The sequence below is a fragment of the Wolffia australiana genome, chromosome 7 (assembly GCF_029677425.1).
Source record: "Wolffia australiana isolate 7733 chromosome 7, ASM2967742v1".
In the NCBI taxonomy this organism is placed as follows: domain Eukaryota; kingdom Viridiplantae; phylum Streptophyta; class Magnoliopsida; order Alismatales; family Araceae; genus Wolffia; species Wolffia australiana.
In genome coordinates this window covers 8106751-8120654 of record NC_135841.1, presented here as the reverse complement: position 1 = coordinate 8120654, position 13904 = coordinate 8106751, and the positions used below count along the sequence as shown (strand labels likewise).

Below are 13904 nucleotides of genomic sequence, written 5' to 3'. Positions count from 1 at the left end.
TTATCCCACATCTATCTATCATCTCTGTATCCCTTTTTTTTGCATATAGCTACTATTATTATTTTTTGCCTTCTCATATCATCATTAATTGACACTTTTTATCAGTATTATTTAGGAGTGTAGGATTATATAAATTAAATTGATTAACTAAATAATCAAAGACAATTTGAACCCCAAAGTTGAGTTTATATCTATCTCTTGAATCATTTGGTTTGGAATTCTACTGAATTATCCTATGTGTGATCTCCCCTTTTCATTATTTCAAATATCGATTAGGGATAATATTATGATTATATTTCTAGATACGATGATGAAATTGGTGATTTAACATTTATGAAACATAATTTGTACAATAAAGATTTGTATTCCTGATTTATTTTGATATACGTGGACATATTTTTGAAAAAATATCTCAGTGCCACGGATCTGTTTGTCTTCTGTCTCCTATTTCAGAACAGTGTTCTTCTGATTTCTATTCACTATCTTCTGATCTTTTTTACATATATCTAATATTACTATTTTCAAATATATATCCATATTATTCTTCCAATTTTAGTACAAGTTTATGATACAAATCAGATCCCAATCCGGCCCGTTCCATATGATATAAATTTTCATAATCCCTTGTCATGGATTACTTGTGCTGACTCCTGGTTTTCAGCATCAATTTATTTTGTACCAATACAAGTCATTCATTCCTAACGCAGACATTCATTCTGATCCATGACTTTTGTATTCTTTGATTCTGATCTCTTCTAGTAAATCCCTGATCATCAATCATGTGTTCCTCCAATAAATCAGATCCTGTTTTCCTGGTCGCATCTTCTTTCATTTCCATTCAAGAACTGTTTTTTTATATTTGAATTCTATCTATTTTTGCAATCATACTATAGCTATGTTTTTTATTTTATTTTATTTTATATTTTCTTATATCCTTCAAAATTCTCACAAAAATGAGCATGTCTTTTTTTATTTGGTTTCTGTCGTCCATTCCATCATCTCATCCTAATTTGAATCACCATAAAAATATTTTATAACCTGTCTTGACTTCCAAACAAATCCCTGTTTTATAAATTATCTAATATCTTCATTAGAAATCTCTGATATCAAATTTAACCAACCCAATATGAGATTCCAACACACGATCAGCCATTTCAGACATTTCAATCTGTCATTTTCTGTCTCTATGACAGAATAATGAATTTTCAAATTCCACAGTTTCTGATATCTCAACTCTTACCAACATATATATTATATATATGGTGTGTGTTATGGGAACTATTTAAAGTTTATCTTAAGTGAAATACTACTTTGTCCTTCATTATTAAAGTTTAACTTATATTTTAATTTTTATTTTCTGCTAAAAATTGGAATTCAATTTTTTTCCACTCTTATCATCAACTATATAGAAAAATCCATATGGCTGCTGGTAGCAGCAGCGCTGGCCCTGTGTCCACTCAAGCATTGTCAGGGATGATGTTTGAGAGGTCCCCATGTCAACTTCTACATCATGAACATGGGGACCTTCGAAAGGCCTCAATCCTGAAATATTTAATGAAAATGGGTATGAAGGTACACTTGATTGCTCTTCCATGAGCAGAATTTTGTTTTGTTGCGAAACAGATACAAGAAGTCTAAAGACGACTGTGCAGTCATTTTTCAATATCAGGTGGAGTATGCTGATCGCACTGTCCTATATGATTTGAAGGGCATAAAAATCTCTCTACAGTACACCATCCTTGTCTATATGTAACACTGCTTGTGGTTCCTTTCAATTAGAGATAGTGTTTGGAAACACAGTGGGGAGGGCACAACCATAGTTGTGCACCAAGTTCTGAAGCATCCCTATCGTCCTTCCATGTTCATTGACATTCGACTTACAAATAAGTTGCCGATATCACAAAGAATAGTACCAGTAACAAGAAAATGATGTTCCTCAAGTACGAATTCTTAAGAAACATGAAATGCCAATGTCTCCAAGAATATGGAAATAGAGAAGAAGGGCCATCTCACGACTTTTAATAAGTCAATAAGGCTGAAACCTTAGAGAATGAAAGAGAGACGGGGATCAGAGGATGGACAAGGCGACAGGCGGAGCCGTCGCCCTGGGAGACATAATTTGGTAAGAAAAGCCTCTATGGACTTAGGTCATTACAGGGTTACTTATAGCCTCAAAAGGAGACGTTGCACTGCCAACCATTGTCCTTCAGTCATAGCAACTGGTCTTTTCATTGTCGTTTAAAAAGTGAGACCATTTCTTTGCCGACTGTTGTCCTCAGTTGGATCTTCAGTTGCTCTCTTGAATGAGGTGGACCTTTGTCTCCCTAATCGGCATCAACGAGCAATTTACTATCAAAAGGCATGTTCCATGAGTTACCCATGTGTCAAAACTTGTTGTCAAATCAGCCTTGAGGTCCTGGTGTGTTGCACTTGTTGTGCCTCCACCATCGGTTCCATTGCAAGTGGACATTGTCAAGGATGATCCATATGAAGGTGATGCTGACAACACATGAGACCGGTTAGGCAGCATACTGCAACCAATTGCCTGAGCTCATCTCTTGTATTAGGGGGATAGTCTCCCATCTTCTTTCATCATGACCATCAGGTCATCTACATAGCCGCGCCGCCAGTACCTGAAGATCAGGTCATCTACATAGCCGTGCCGCCAGTACCTGAAGATCAGGTCATCTACATAGCCGCGCCGCCAGTACCTGAAGATCTATTAAGACCTTCAGTAACCAACAAGAACCAGATCCTGCTAGAGTATACCATTCCGTGGAACAACTACTTATGCTATGTTCGAGTCTGTACAAGATCTGACAGATGACAGGTCGCAAACACTACTCGTTGGTACTTGGAGAAAGAGAACCCAAAGCTGAACACTAGATGATACCTTATCTAGATCTCAGACGCTTCATTTATCTGGCTCACACATCCATTATATGTTCTTTGAAAGATTCATCTTTCATTAACACTCAACAAGGAATATATTATGAACCTGCCCGCCTGAGGTAAGCCATCACTCCGAGCCCAGCCACCAGTGCTGCCCCAGCGGCCACCGCACTATATGCCGATGCCCATGCATCCTTGCGCGCCAACTCCACCCCACCAGACTCAGCACCTCGCTTGCCGCTCCCGCCTCCATATTCCAGATGCAGCCTCAAGCCCTGCACAACAAGACCAATAACTCAAAGTTTTGTCTTTATTTTCACAACTAAAATATTGGATATACCTTCCAACCAGCAAGCCTGGCGTGCTCCAGGGCAGCAGCTAGATCATTATCCGAAGCAAGAACCACCTTGTCGCAATCTTCATCTTCGTACTACCAGGAAATAGAAACATTTTTTTAAGAGATTCAATTGGCACACTCAAAATCCAAGAAAGGTTTCTATATTTTTTAATTGATAATTCAGAATTATCTCTATTTTATCTAGAAAATAGAAATTGACGTAGGTCATGGAGGAATGGTATAATCACAGATGTATTCTACATATACATTTTGACATCCTTATTGTGATCTCCATCCTCGTGCTACAAGGAAAGATGATTTATTTCCTGTAAGAGAGCCAATGGGGAAAATCGAGATCCATGCAAAGTTCCCTCGATGTTGAATTCTTTCCATAATAGCTAATGAATTCATAATTATTCATTTTACATAAACAACAGAAAATTACGATTTGCCATAAAAAACATAAATATTTATTGATTTTTTTATGCGGAGATTCTCAGTTATTTAACCAAGTGAGTTCCAACCGAGTAGAGCATTCTGAGCTCTTGATCATGATCAGAACAGATTGCATTTGATTGATCCGTTGATAAAAAAAAGATTGAGCTCATTCTACTTATGTATTCCCGGCATCCTATTTTTGGTTTTATACTAAAAAAGACTAAAATAGATTATAAATCCCTCAGCCTTTTCTTAAATGTCTATATGGAATTCACAAGACCCAGGACAACTAATGAAATTCTTTGTTGACTTCAATATGAAAGAAATGGCATAAAATTGGCTCACCATGATCTGGGGAAGATTATTTCGGTCAATATCGCTGCCCACCCTCTGAAGAATGCAAGTTATGAGATCTGTCATGCTCTTGGTCTCTGTGATGTTGGGTATGAATCAGACATCATGGCTTCTCTGATCAGGAAAGAACATCAATGGTTGAGATCAAGGGAACGTTGAATACCGCAATTGAACCTGTGTTTCCTGCCTTTCTTGTCCTCAAGCTTGAAGTTGAACATGTTGACCAGGCCAGAGGATGCGTAAGTGCCCTGTCTCCCCGCATCTGTTCCCTCCGAAGCAAGCTTAGTCGACCCTTCACTAAACATGTCATCACGATTAAGTCACAAGAGAGATTTTCAGTTATTTAATCAGGTGATTTCCGACATGGTAGTGTTCTGAGATCCAACCATGATCCGAACAGATTCCCTTTGATCAGCAGCACCGAGTGATCCCTAGATCAAAAAACTCCATTTGATTGATCAGTCGATCAATCTGACAGGTTGGATCTCAATCATGCGGATGATACCCACTATAACTTGATTAAGGATCATTGACCAGAATGTATTAGATCTGATCGATCTGTCAGGTGACTATAGCAGACTTTCATGTTTGTCTATTGGAAAGCTTAGGCATGTGTCAACATCACTGCCATGCGTGAAAGGGCGAAAATTCAGCGGTCAAAACTGAAAGTGATAGATAGTATTTTCCCCACATTTTGCTGATAATTTACATCTCAGCGGGCCCTGATCGGGCAGTCTGATTGGACAATCTGGACGAGGATTGCATCGACTCGTGATTGACTATCTCGACTAAGGTAGCCAATCGATATGATTGGCCCTGACCGTGGACCAAACTCGCTGACGATCGAACAGATTGAAGACCCAATTGGATTGGTGATTTAATGAACATTACAACTGAGTGAGGAGAGAGGTGTGACCTCATGGTGTCGTCATCATCATCAACGGGCCCGACAGCCATAGCTGAGTCCCAAAACTTCTGCATCATGTTGTTTGTCTCGTTACCAATCCCACCGGTGCTTCCCACCTGACAACGATTTCATTACATTTAGGACAACGTTTTTGTTTATATACTAAGAGACTGACTGAAATGGAAGAAGAAGAAATACAAGAAAAAACTTACCGTGGCTACTGCAGCATGGGTGATCTGAATAACATCGATGGCAGAAAAAATATTCCCATCTGAGTGATTTACAGGGAGAAAATAATGCTTCTGAATGTTAATCATGAGGGAATTTCATATCAGTTTAAATGCCTGGTAAACTTTACCTCTGTCGATGACGGGAAGATGTAAGAATTTTCCTTCATGCATGGTATGTAATGCATCCACGATTGGCGTGTCAATTGTCACGCATTCAGGATTTGGCGTCATGACCTGAGTAAGGCATTAATACCATGAGATTTTTGCCGTAACAAGACCATGTGGCAGGACATAGGCGAATTTCAAAAGCTTATCTTCAAAATGTAGCATTGTTTCAGTGTAAACGCCTAAACTTATCAAGATAGGAGCAGAAAAAGATATTACAGTTTCTGACTACTAATTATGATGAGATGAAGGCCGGAAAAAACAACTCAAATAAATATTTTGAAGATGATTGGCACACCTTTTCGACAGGGGTTGATTCTGGAGAAAGATTCTGGCTGATGACACGCATCAAAATGTCCCTTGAACTAAAAGACAAAGGTAAACTTCTCAGAATAATTATCAAAATTTCAGAACCGACTGTACCGGCATGAAAGGAGAGTGGCGTACGTCAATATCCCACGAGGCTTTTTATCAACTGTAACAATGGCTGCATTCAATTTCAGTTCCAACATCCTTTTTGTCGCAGTTAGAACGGAGTCCGTTGGGGAAACCACAGCAAGCCTATGAAACAAAAGAAGATGAAACATATTTAAATTCATTTAAGGAAAAGATAATGAATTTAGTGCAGGAAGGATCCAAAAGAAAGAAACATATTACCTACTTTGAATTCTCCGAAATGATGGTGGATAATGATGGCCTGAACATCCGGTCTCTTAGAGTTTCAATGAACGTGTTCGGGCCTACAGAATCCAAGATCGTGTTATAAGTCTTCTGGAATATCATCCCCAAATCCGCCCAGGGATATTACTGTCATTTCAAATTATTGAGAAAAAGGGGAAATTCAAATAACAGAATCACTGATAAAATCAGAAATAAACATACCGGACAATGATGCTCCCCAGTGTTTCTCAACCCCTTCAACAGCAGCAGCGATTGCCTTTCCCTTTTCTGCTGCTCTTTCCATTCTCGCAATGGCATCGTAAAGGCATTTTGCAATATCAAGCAACGCAATCACCTCACCATTTTCCACAACCGGCAAGTGCCTAAATTTTCCTGCAGACAGACAAATATTTGAAACATGGGTATTTGGGGAACAAGACATGGCTCATTAGTCTTCTCCGTCGCCAATGACAATGACAGGAGGAGAATGATGAATAGTCAGGATCCCCATCATTCGTCCTCACCGGGATGATGATGATGATGATCATGCTTTTATTTCATCATCGTCTCATTGCTAACCTCACTCACATGACAAAAAATGATAACACTATCATCATCGTAATCCACATGTGGTAGGATGAAGATTAAAAGAACTAGTCACTGTCACTCAAGCTGCGGACAATGATGGTGATGATAAGAAGTAGTCATCATTACCTCTAGGCATTACCCCTCTGTTAACCTAACTCAGATGACTAGAGGCAATGACGAAATAATCATTGTTACTCGTCTGCATTAGGATGATGATAAATATGCTGAAATCACCGTCCTCACTCAAACTGTAAACCAGTACAATGATGGTGATGGGTTTTTAAATGCTGTTTTTTTTCATTATCTGCAAACTGGCTGATGAAAAATCAGACTTTAGACAATGAAAACCCTTGTCAGTAAACGGAATTAATTGGAATTTATTGAAGTTACCATGGACCATCTTCTGCAATGCCTCTACCGCTAGTGTGTCTGAGAGAACGAACATGGGGTTCCGGGTCATGACTTTAGATACAGGCGTATCTTCCGGCTTGAGTTCGCATGCTATGACTCTAGTTGCAATATCCTATAAGTCATAGAAGAAAAATAAGTAAAACTTGCACTTGGCCAAAAATGAGGGGAAAGCACTGATCTTTATTAAATAACCATCTCCATAGAACCTTATCTGTGAGGATTCCGCAGAGCAAAGCATTGGAGTCAGTTAGCAATACAGCATCAACTCTTCGGGCAGCCATCCGGCGGCAAGCTTCCTGAACGGTTGTGCTTTCAGGAATTGTCAAAGCCTTTGACAACCGCAATCTCTTCACTGTTCGCTCACCACCCAGGATCCTGGACGAAAAATTGCAAGTTTTCAATATTTAAAAATTTTGACGAAAGAAGCCCAAACATCAATCTCTTCACCGTATGACTGTAGCGTAATTCTTCTACAAACCCATCACAAATGGCATATTACCACATAAGAAGTTCGACCCGGATGCGAATTAAAACGATAGAATTAAGAGAAACAAGCAAATGCTTAATTCAAGGACGCTGTAACACTACGTATCGAAAATTTTCAAATTTCTAGTTTTAATGGACAAGCTTCCAAGAAAAATGAACCATGTCGACCTTAAAATGCACCGAAGAAAACCAGTCCATCTTAAAGAACGAGAAAACAGAACAGGCAATGAACAAAGCAAAATTTAACGAACGTCGGTTGATTAGGGAGACAAAAAATTCCAAAAAATCCGACAAACAACGATCATATCCTAACCGGAAAGGATCGGAGACGGGATTACATTACGAATTAAACAATCAAAACGACTCAGCATGATTCATCAACGGCGATTACCCGGCGCGAGACGATGAGGGCCTTCTCGGGGAGTCATAGTCACCATTCTCAGGGAGTTTTCTCCTCCCCGGAACGTTACTCATAGACAGGCTCCTCCTCGCCGACGACCCACCTCCTCCTCCGCCGTCCATCTCCGATCAAACGACCCAGAAGAGAAAAAGGCCGGATTCTTGCCCGGAGAGCCGACGGGGATCGACCTTCCGCCCTCCCACGGGATGGGGATCGACGAGACAGCCAATCCCGCGCCTTTCTCCCCGAGCAATCCTTCCTCCACCTCCCGTTTTGAGGACAACCAAAGACCCTCTCTTTCTTTCTCTCTTGTCCCTACGAATTCACCAATTCGTTTTTGCGTAGCTTCCAGTAACAGGCCATGTTGGAGTTACGCTCACCCCCATGAAGGTGACCGCATTCAGCTCCATCATGGCAGTACATGGCTCTATCCCAGAGCATCAGACAAGTTTGAATCCACAATTATTTTGAGGCTCTCAGACTCCTATGGAAGAATACCCTTTTCATTGTATTATTTGTGTACCCTAGTGAATGGTGTGGAAATTTTTGTACACTAGTGGAACATTATCCGGATATTTTTGAGATATATTTTTTGCAGTTCACAACTTTTTTTGATAGAGACTTTAGTTTATTCGTGGTTTCAGGCATAAGTGGTATTAATTAGATATGGATGGATGGATAGATGCGTGTTGAGAATAAGTAGACATGTAAATGTAAAGAAAAATAATTGTGTATCATTTATTCTGCCATGATCAAGCAGATTTACAAAAGTAGAAGAGGCCCTCCACCTATGTTTTGTCTTTTAATTTTTATCAACACTTTGCACAACGAAAACTTGGAGTATTTTAAAATCAACATATTTCACTACACCTACCAATGTAGGTTTAATTCTAAGATAAAATTTACATTGATATGAAAATATATTTGTTGATTCAAGGTATGGATGGATAACGTTGAGAGGCAAAGCTACTATCAAAGATTCGCCCTAAAACTCCTTCTAGATTGTCAGATATCTTGATTTGAAGTTTGATCATCCTACGATGTTCATTTTTCCTTTCCTCATCAACCCACAGGAGTATTATTGATCTGTTAGTGGAATCCTTGGACTCATCCAATGATTTTTTTACGTATATTTCTGCGTTTAAGTATTGATTTGCCCCATCCTAGAATTCCTTGAAACATTCTCTCAGTTCTTGCTATTGACCAATCCTAAGAATTCCATGTGTCCTCGTTGTTTTGAATTTAACACTACATTTAACCCAATTTTAAGTTTTTTTGTTGTCAATATCCTACTGTCCAATCACATTAATATTTATTTAAATCATCAAAGTTGTGGCACTGAAGTGTGTAGACATGTTCCCTTGCATTTACTATGAATCAAACTATTGCTTTTTATCATGTAGCCGCATGTCCATGAACATTTAAAGGTAGGCATTTGCTCATGATTTTGGCCCTCTATGGCATTGTCCTTTGAGATGCCATAATGGCACTTTTTTCATTGCATGAAACATTCTCTATGGCATTGTCTATGGCATTGATTATCACATCTAATATCGGCTAAACTAAATGATTGGCCTTTGCATGAATAAATAAGACAACAATGGGTGGTGGAGCACAATTCATAATGAAATATGCATTTAAAATCAAATGTAGGATTTGATTAATTCTCAAAAAATATACTATTACCTGAAAATTAATATGTACAAGAATTTAATATCAAAATTTTCCAAAAATATATTTTGACTTAGAATTTAATTTTCTTTATGAATATTATGTCAGAAAACTCTACAAAAGTACCAAAACCAGAAAAAATGATTATGCATTCTCAAAGTAAATTTCATCACTTTAAGCTTGATTACACACATATTTGAAGATTTTTAATTTGAAAAATATAAATTCACGATTTTAATCTAATAAGAAGTGTGCTATCATTCATCCTTGTGTAATACAAGTATCCAAGTTGACAGATAGCCATTAGGTTCTCCAGACATGATCATCAACATTTTTGGAACTTATATCTATATTCTCTTCGTTTTGTCTAAATTTCTATTTCTATATGCTTTGTACTACTATTTTCTCTCTCTCTCTCTTCTCTTAGTCCCACCCAAGGCAAGGAAATTTGAATCTCTCATTATCTGTATGACCTAGCTGACCAATACAATATGCCTAGTGCCTCACGGCTAGCAGTTGACAGCCATACAAGGTAACATTAAAAAATTAGCATTTCAAAAAATAAATACAATTTGGAAAAAGTACCTTAATATTTTCCATTATTAATAATCATTTTTTAATTAATTCTATAAAATATAAAAATGTAAACAATAAAAATAATGACATTTCTCATAAAAATGTTGTTTAAATTTCTATAAATTTAAAATACTTTACAAAAAATCGTAGAATTCTATACATATTGTCATATTTTTCCTGGTCTGCTGGAATAAAAATACTAGACATATATATATATAATTGATGAGATGTAGAAATAAATTCAAAAAATATAATTATCTCTTACAAAACCCTTTCCCTCATTTCCAAACTTGGGAAAATATCATAATTGAATGTATGCCTCATGTGTATCAACCCCTTCTACTTCATTAATTATATATTATTGAAGTAAAAAATCATTCTAAATATTTTTTCTTGGGCCTAATGAAAAATATAAACCACATATTTTTTTGTTATTATGTTTTATTATCATGATTGATAATCCAAAAAAATTTCACATAAGTCAATAAAATAATCAAAATGGAATCTAAAATAAAATTAAAAACATATTTATGTAGGACTCACCTCTTGTGGCATTGAATGAGCCACCAATCAGTGCATTGAATGAGTCACCTTGAGTATTATGAATGTCTGGATTCTACACCTATCCAGAAGGCCCTGAACAGGTCATATGTATGCATCTTCTAATGAAAAAGTATCTGCATCAATCTGAGATGATCTTCATGCCATTATATTCACACTTGAAAGGGAGGACACCCAATGAGTGAGGGCAAAGAAGGATGTTCTCCCACATAAAGACTTGCATGGAATTTCATTTGGGACTTTATATACTTTTCTACTTAATGATATTTTTAATTAAAAACCCTTATGTTCTATTGATATCCTTGGCCATCTAACGAACCATGTAGATGTAAGCCTCTTGGCTCGTTTACTGGAATAGTTGATAACTTTATAAGCCCCGTAATTCCTATTGACTTAACATGTTAGTTAGATAATATCACATATAGTATTAGTAAACCATAGATTAATTTAACCTAATCGATAATCTGAGTTACCAACATGTGTCAAGCTACATCACGTTTAAAAATTGTAGAGATTATCAACTCTTTCACGATAACTTCCTATAACTAGTTACTATGTATGTATAATCCTTCATCTGTGACACACCTTTGATGACTTAAAGCATGTTAAACTATAAAATCCTAATTAATACAAAAGCTAATTATTGTAGAACCCTATATCTACATTTCCACCACCTTGGAAAATGATTGCTTGTATAATCTTCCTAGAGATCATATGATCTGGGACAAGTAGATCATTGTCAAAACACAAAATATGTCTTTAGTGTCTCAGGTTTGAGGATCACTTACACAACTTTGACAAGAGTCAACATGATTAAATTTAAGTGCAAATCCATTCAGAGATTTACATGGATCAATAAAGTGAACTATTATACCACACTAACGGTGAAATAATTAATAATACTTACCATGTGAGCAGGAGAAGTTAATTTACTATATCCAGATATTTTGATGTCCTTATTAAATATCCCATGAATATGAACACTTACAATATGTGTTTAAATATAAGAGATCATGCACATAATCTCATTCTATTAAACTAAACATTACTTATATTCTTTCAATTCATTGTAAACATCTCACATTAATTTTAATGTACATAAATTTTCAAGGTGCTTAAATGAGACGTAAAAGGGAGACTAGCTTTCATGCCATTTAATTTCATCACAAACCTTACTAACTTTTTCATATGAGAATTATGGACCTTATGGCTATGGTTTTTATAGATAAATATGAAAATTGGTGGATCCAAGACACTAGAACCATATGTCACATCACACAGTACCAGTTAGATTTTATTAACTGCAGGTTTATTGAAGGACTTAGGAAGGTGTTGATGACCAATGTTGTGTGCCTTACAATGGTCAAGGTTTCTGACCTTGAAATTTCAATAGAATAGGGACTGTTACATCATCTTAATGTCACGGGACATTTGATTTCCGTTCAAATTTTTACTTCGGATGCCAGATAAAAGTTAATCAATGATCATGATTCATTTTCTCTGAATGATAAGATTTTGGGGAGGAATGTAGGATGCATTACCTTGTAGGAAAGTTATGCTTCAAATTTTCTCACCTCAATCATCCTCATGAATTTTCTTTGAAAAGATAAAACAGTTCATTTTATATCACTACTCTATGTATGTAATGAATATCATCACAGTTCTGAATATCATATTCAATTGAAGATAAAATTGTATATAAACATGAAATAAAATCTCATGATTGAGTAAAGTCTGAGTGGGGAGTTGACTTTTCATGCTATCACCTTAAGCATAGAGCTGGAGCTCCTGTATTTCTTGGTTAAATTTTTATTCTTGTAGCTCCATCCTCATTTCCTCGATGTAGGATTAGTCTTTTTGGCTCATTTTGCTGGATTAGTCCTAACTGGATGGGGGTGAATTAGGCTTTTAAAATCTCTTTTTTTAATTTACCTCTCTATGTGAGGGTATACCTATCTAAGTTTTGCAGGGTTAAGAAAAATTAACAAGGTGATTTTAATATAGGTTAGGGATATATCCTTAATCTTGTCCTGGGGATATCCCTGCCAGATTTTTTAAGAAACCCTAACCCGAGTTCAAACCTCCCACCCTAAAATATTTTGGACGTACACACAAATATCAAAGAAGAATAAAATTTGGTGATGTGTTGGTGTCCTTGGCCCTCTTGGCATTGTTGGACGAGAGAGACTTCCACCTCCTCTTCTTCAAACCTCACAGATCACTTTAATTGACCTCCTTATCCATTGTGAGGGGCTACCACAACCTAAAGGTTGACAACACAAGTCACTTGGTTGGCCCCTTACAACTCTCTAAACTACTTAAATAGATAAAATGATATAAAGAGATAACAATGATGAAATAATAGTTATAATCAATATGATTCTTCCACTTCTATTTTTTCATAGAAATTCAATGTTTGACTTTGAGTCACTAGTCAACTCCATTGATCATCAACTCACTTAATCACATTCAACTATTCGATCACTCCTTAAATTTTAAATTCAAGCACTCGCCAAGAATCCTTCCAAGATTCCAATCTTGGCCCAATAAAAACTTAATAAAGACGAGTTAAAGACTTTCCGACTTCAGCCCACTAATGCCTTTCAATTTTGTCCAATAAATTTCACTTCAAAACAAATCTAATAAGATTCATCCTAAATGGGCCCAACATTGTTTCGATAGAAATCCATAAGATGTATAAAAAGTGTCGAATTAAAATTCTAAAGTATCCCAATAAAAGTCATAATTCTTGCCAATACAAGTCACTCAAAATCTCCTTAAGTTAGTCACCATAACTTTGGCCCGATAAAATCAAGCTACTGCTACAGAAAGTTCTTTTATGTTTCTTCTTAACTTGACACCTTATTCTTCTTTCATTTCGTCAATTCTTTCTAAAATCAATCTTCTAAATCTCTCTCTATCCAATCCATTAAAATGTTCTCTTTCCATTTTTCAATTCTTTCAAAAATTACATTCTTGAATCTATATCTATTCCATGATTTGTCCTTCTTTCCTTTTCTCAATTCTTTCTAAACTAGCTCTTCTTAATATTGTTCTATTTCCTCTTCAAGACACAATCCAAATACTCAAAATTTATTCTCTAGTTATCCTTTTTAAACCATAATTAATTTTTACAAAGTTGATCAATGTATTAAATGAAAAGAAAAAGAAATCGTGAACCTTGTTTCAACAGTTGATTCTTGGCCTCTCCTCCTCTCTTTAATGATC

At 36.4% G+C, this 13904-nt stretch overlaps 1 protein-coding gene across 1 annotated transcript; it reads right to left on the bottom strand.

Annotated features, from left to right (window-relative positions):
* Positions 1 to 2829: 2829 nt before the first annotated feature.
* LOC144705441 (CBS domain-containing protein CBSCBSPB1-like) lies at positions 2830 to 8189 on the bottom strand. Its single transcript, XM_078578110.1, has 14 exons — positions 7860 to 8189; positions 7189 to 7357; positions 6962 to 7094; positions 6206 to 6376; positions 5985 to 6063; positions 5771 to 5884; positions 5622 to 5688; positions 5287 to 5392; positions 5141 to 5199; positions 4938 to 5044; positions 4185 to 4318; positions 4013 to 4098; positions 3233 to 3322; positions 2830 to 3167 (listed from the first exon to the last, which is right to left on the bottom strand). The coding sequence occupies exons 1-14, from the start codon at positions 7988 to 7990 to the stop codon at positions 2991 to 2993; spliced, it is 1623 nt and encodes a 540-aa protein (XP_078434236.1). The 5' UTR covers positions 7991 to 8189; the 3' UTR covers positions 2830 to 2990.
* Between the last annotated feature and the right edge of the window lie 5715 nt (positions 8190 to 13904).

Bases quoted from the DNA above. Each gene is read 5' to 3' on its own strand.
- LOC144705441 (XM_078578110.1), bottom strand. From the start codon at position 7,990: ATGGACGGCGGAGGAGGAGGTGGGTCGTCGGCGAGGAGGAGCCTGTCT. The intron at 7,358-7,859 runs GTAATCGCCGTT...TTTTTCGTCCAG, and splicing joins CCCTCATCGTCTCGCGCCGG to GATCCTGGGTGGTGAGCGAA. The intron at 4,099-4,184 runs GTATTCAACGTT...CCAACATCACAG, and splicing joins GAAACACAGGTTCAATTGCG to AGACCAAGAGCATGACAGAT.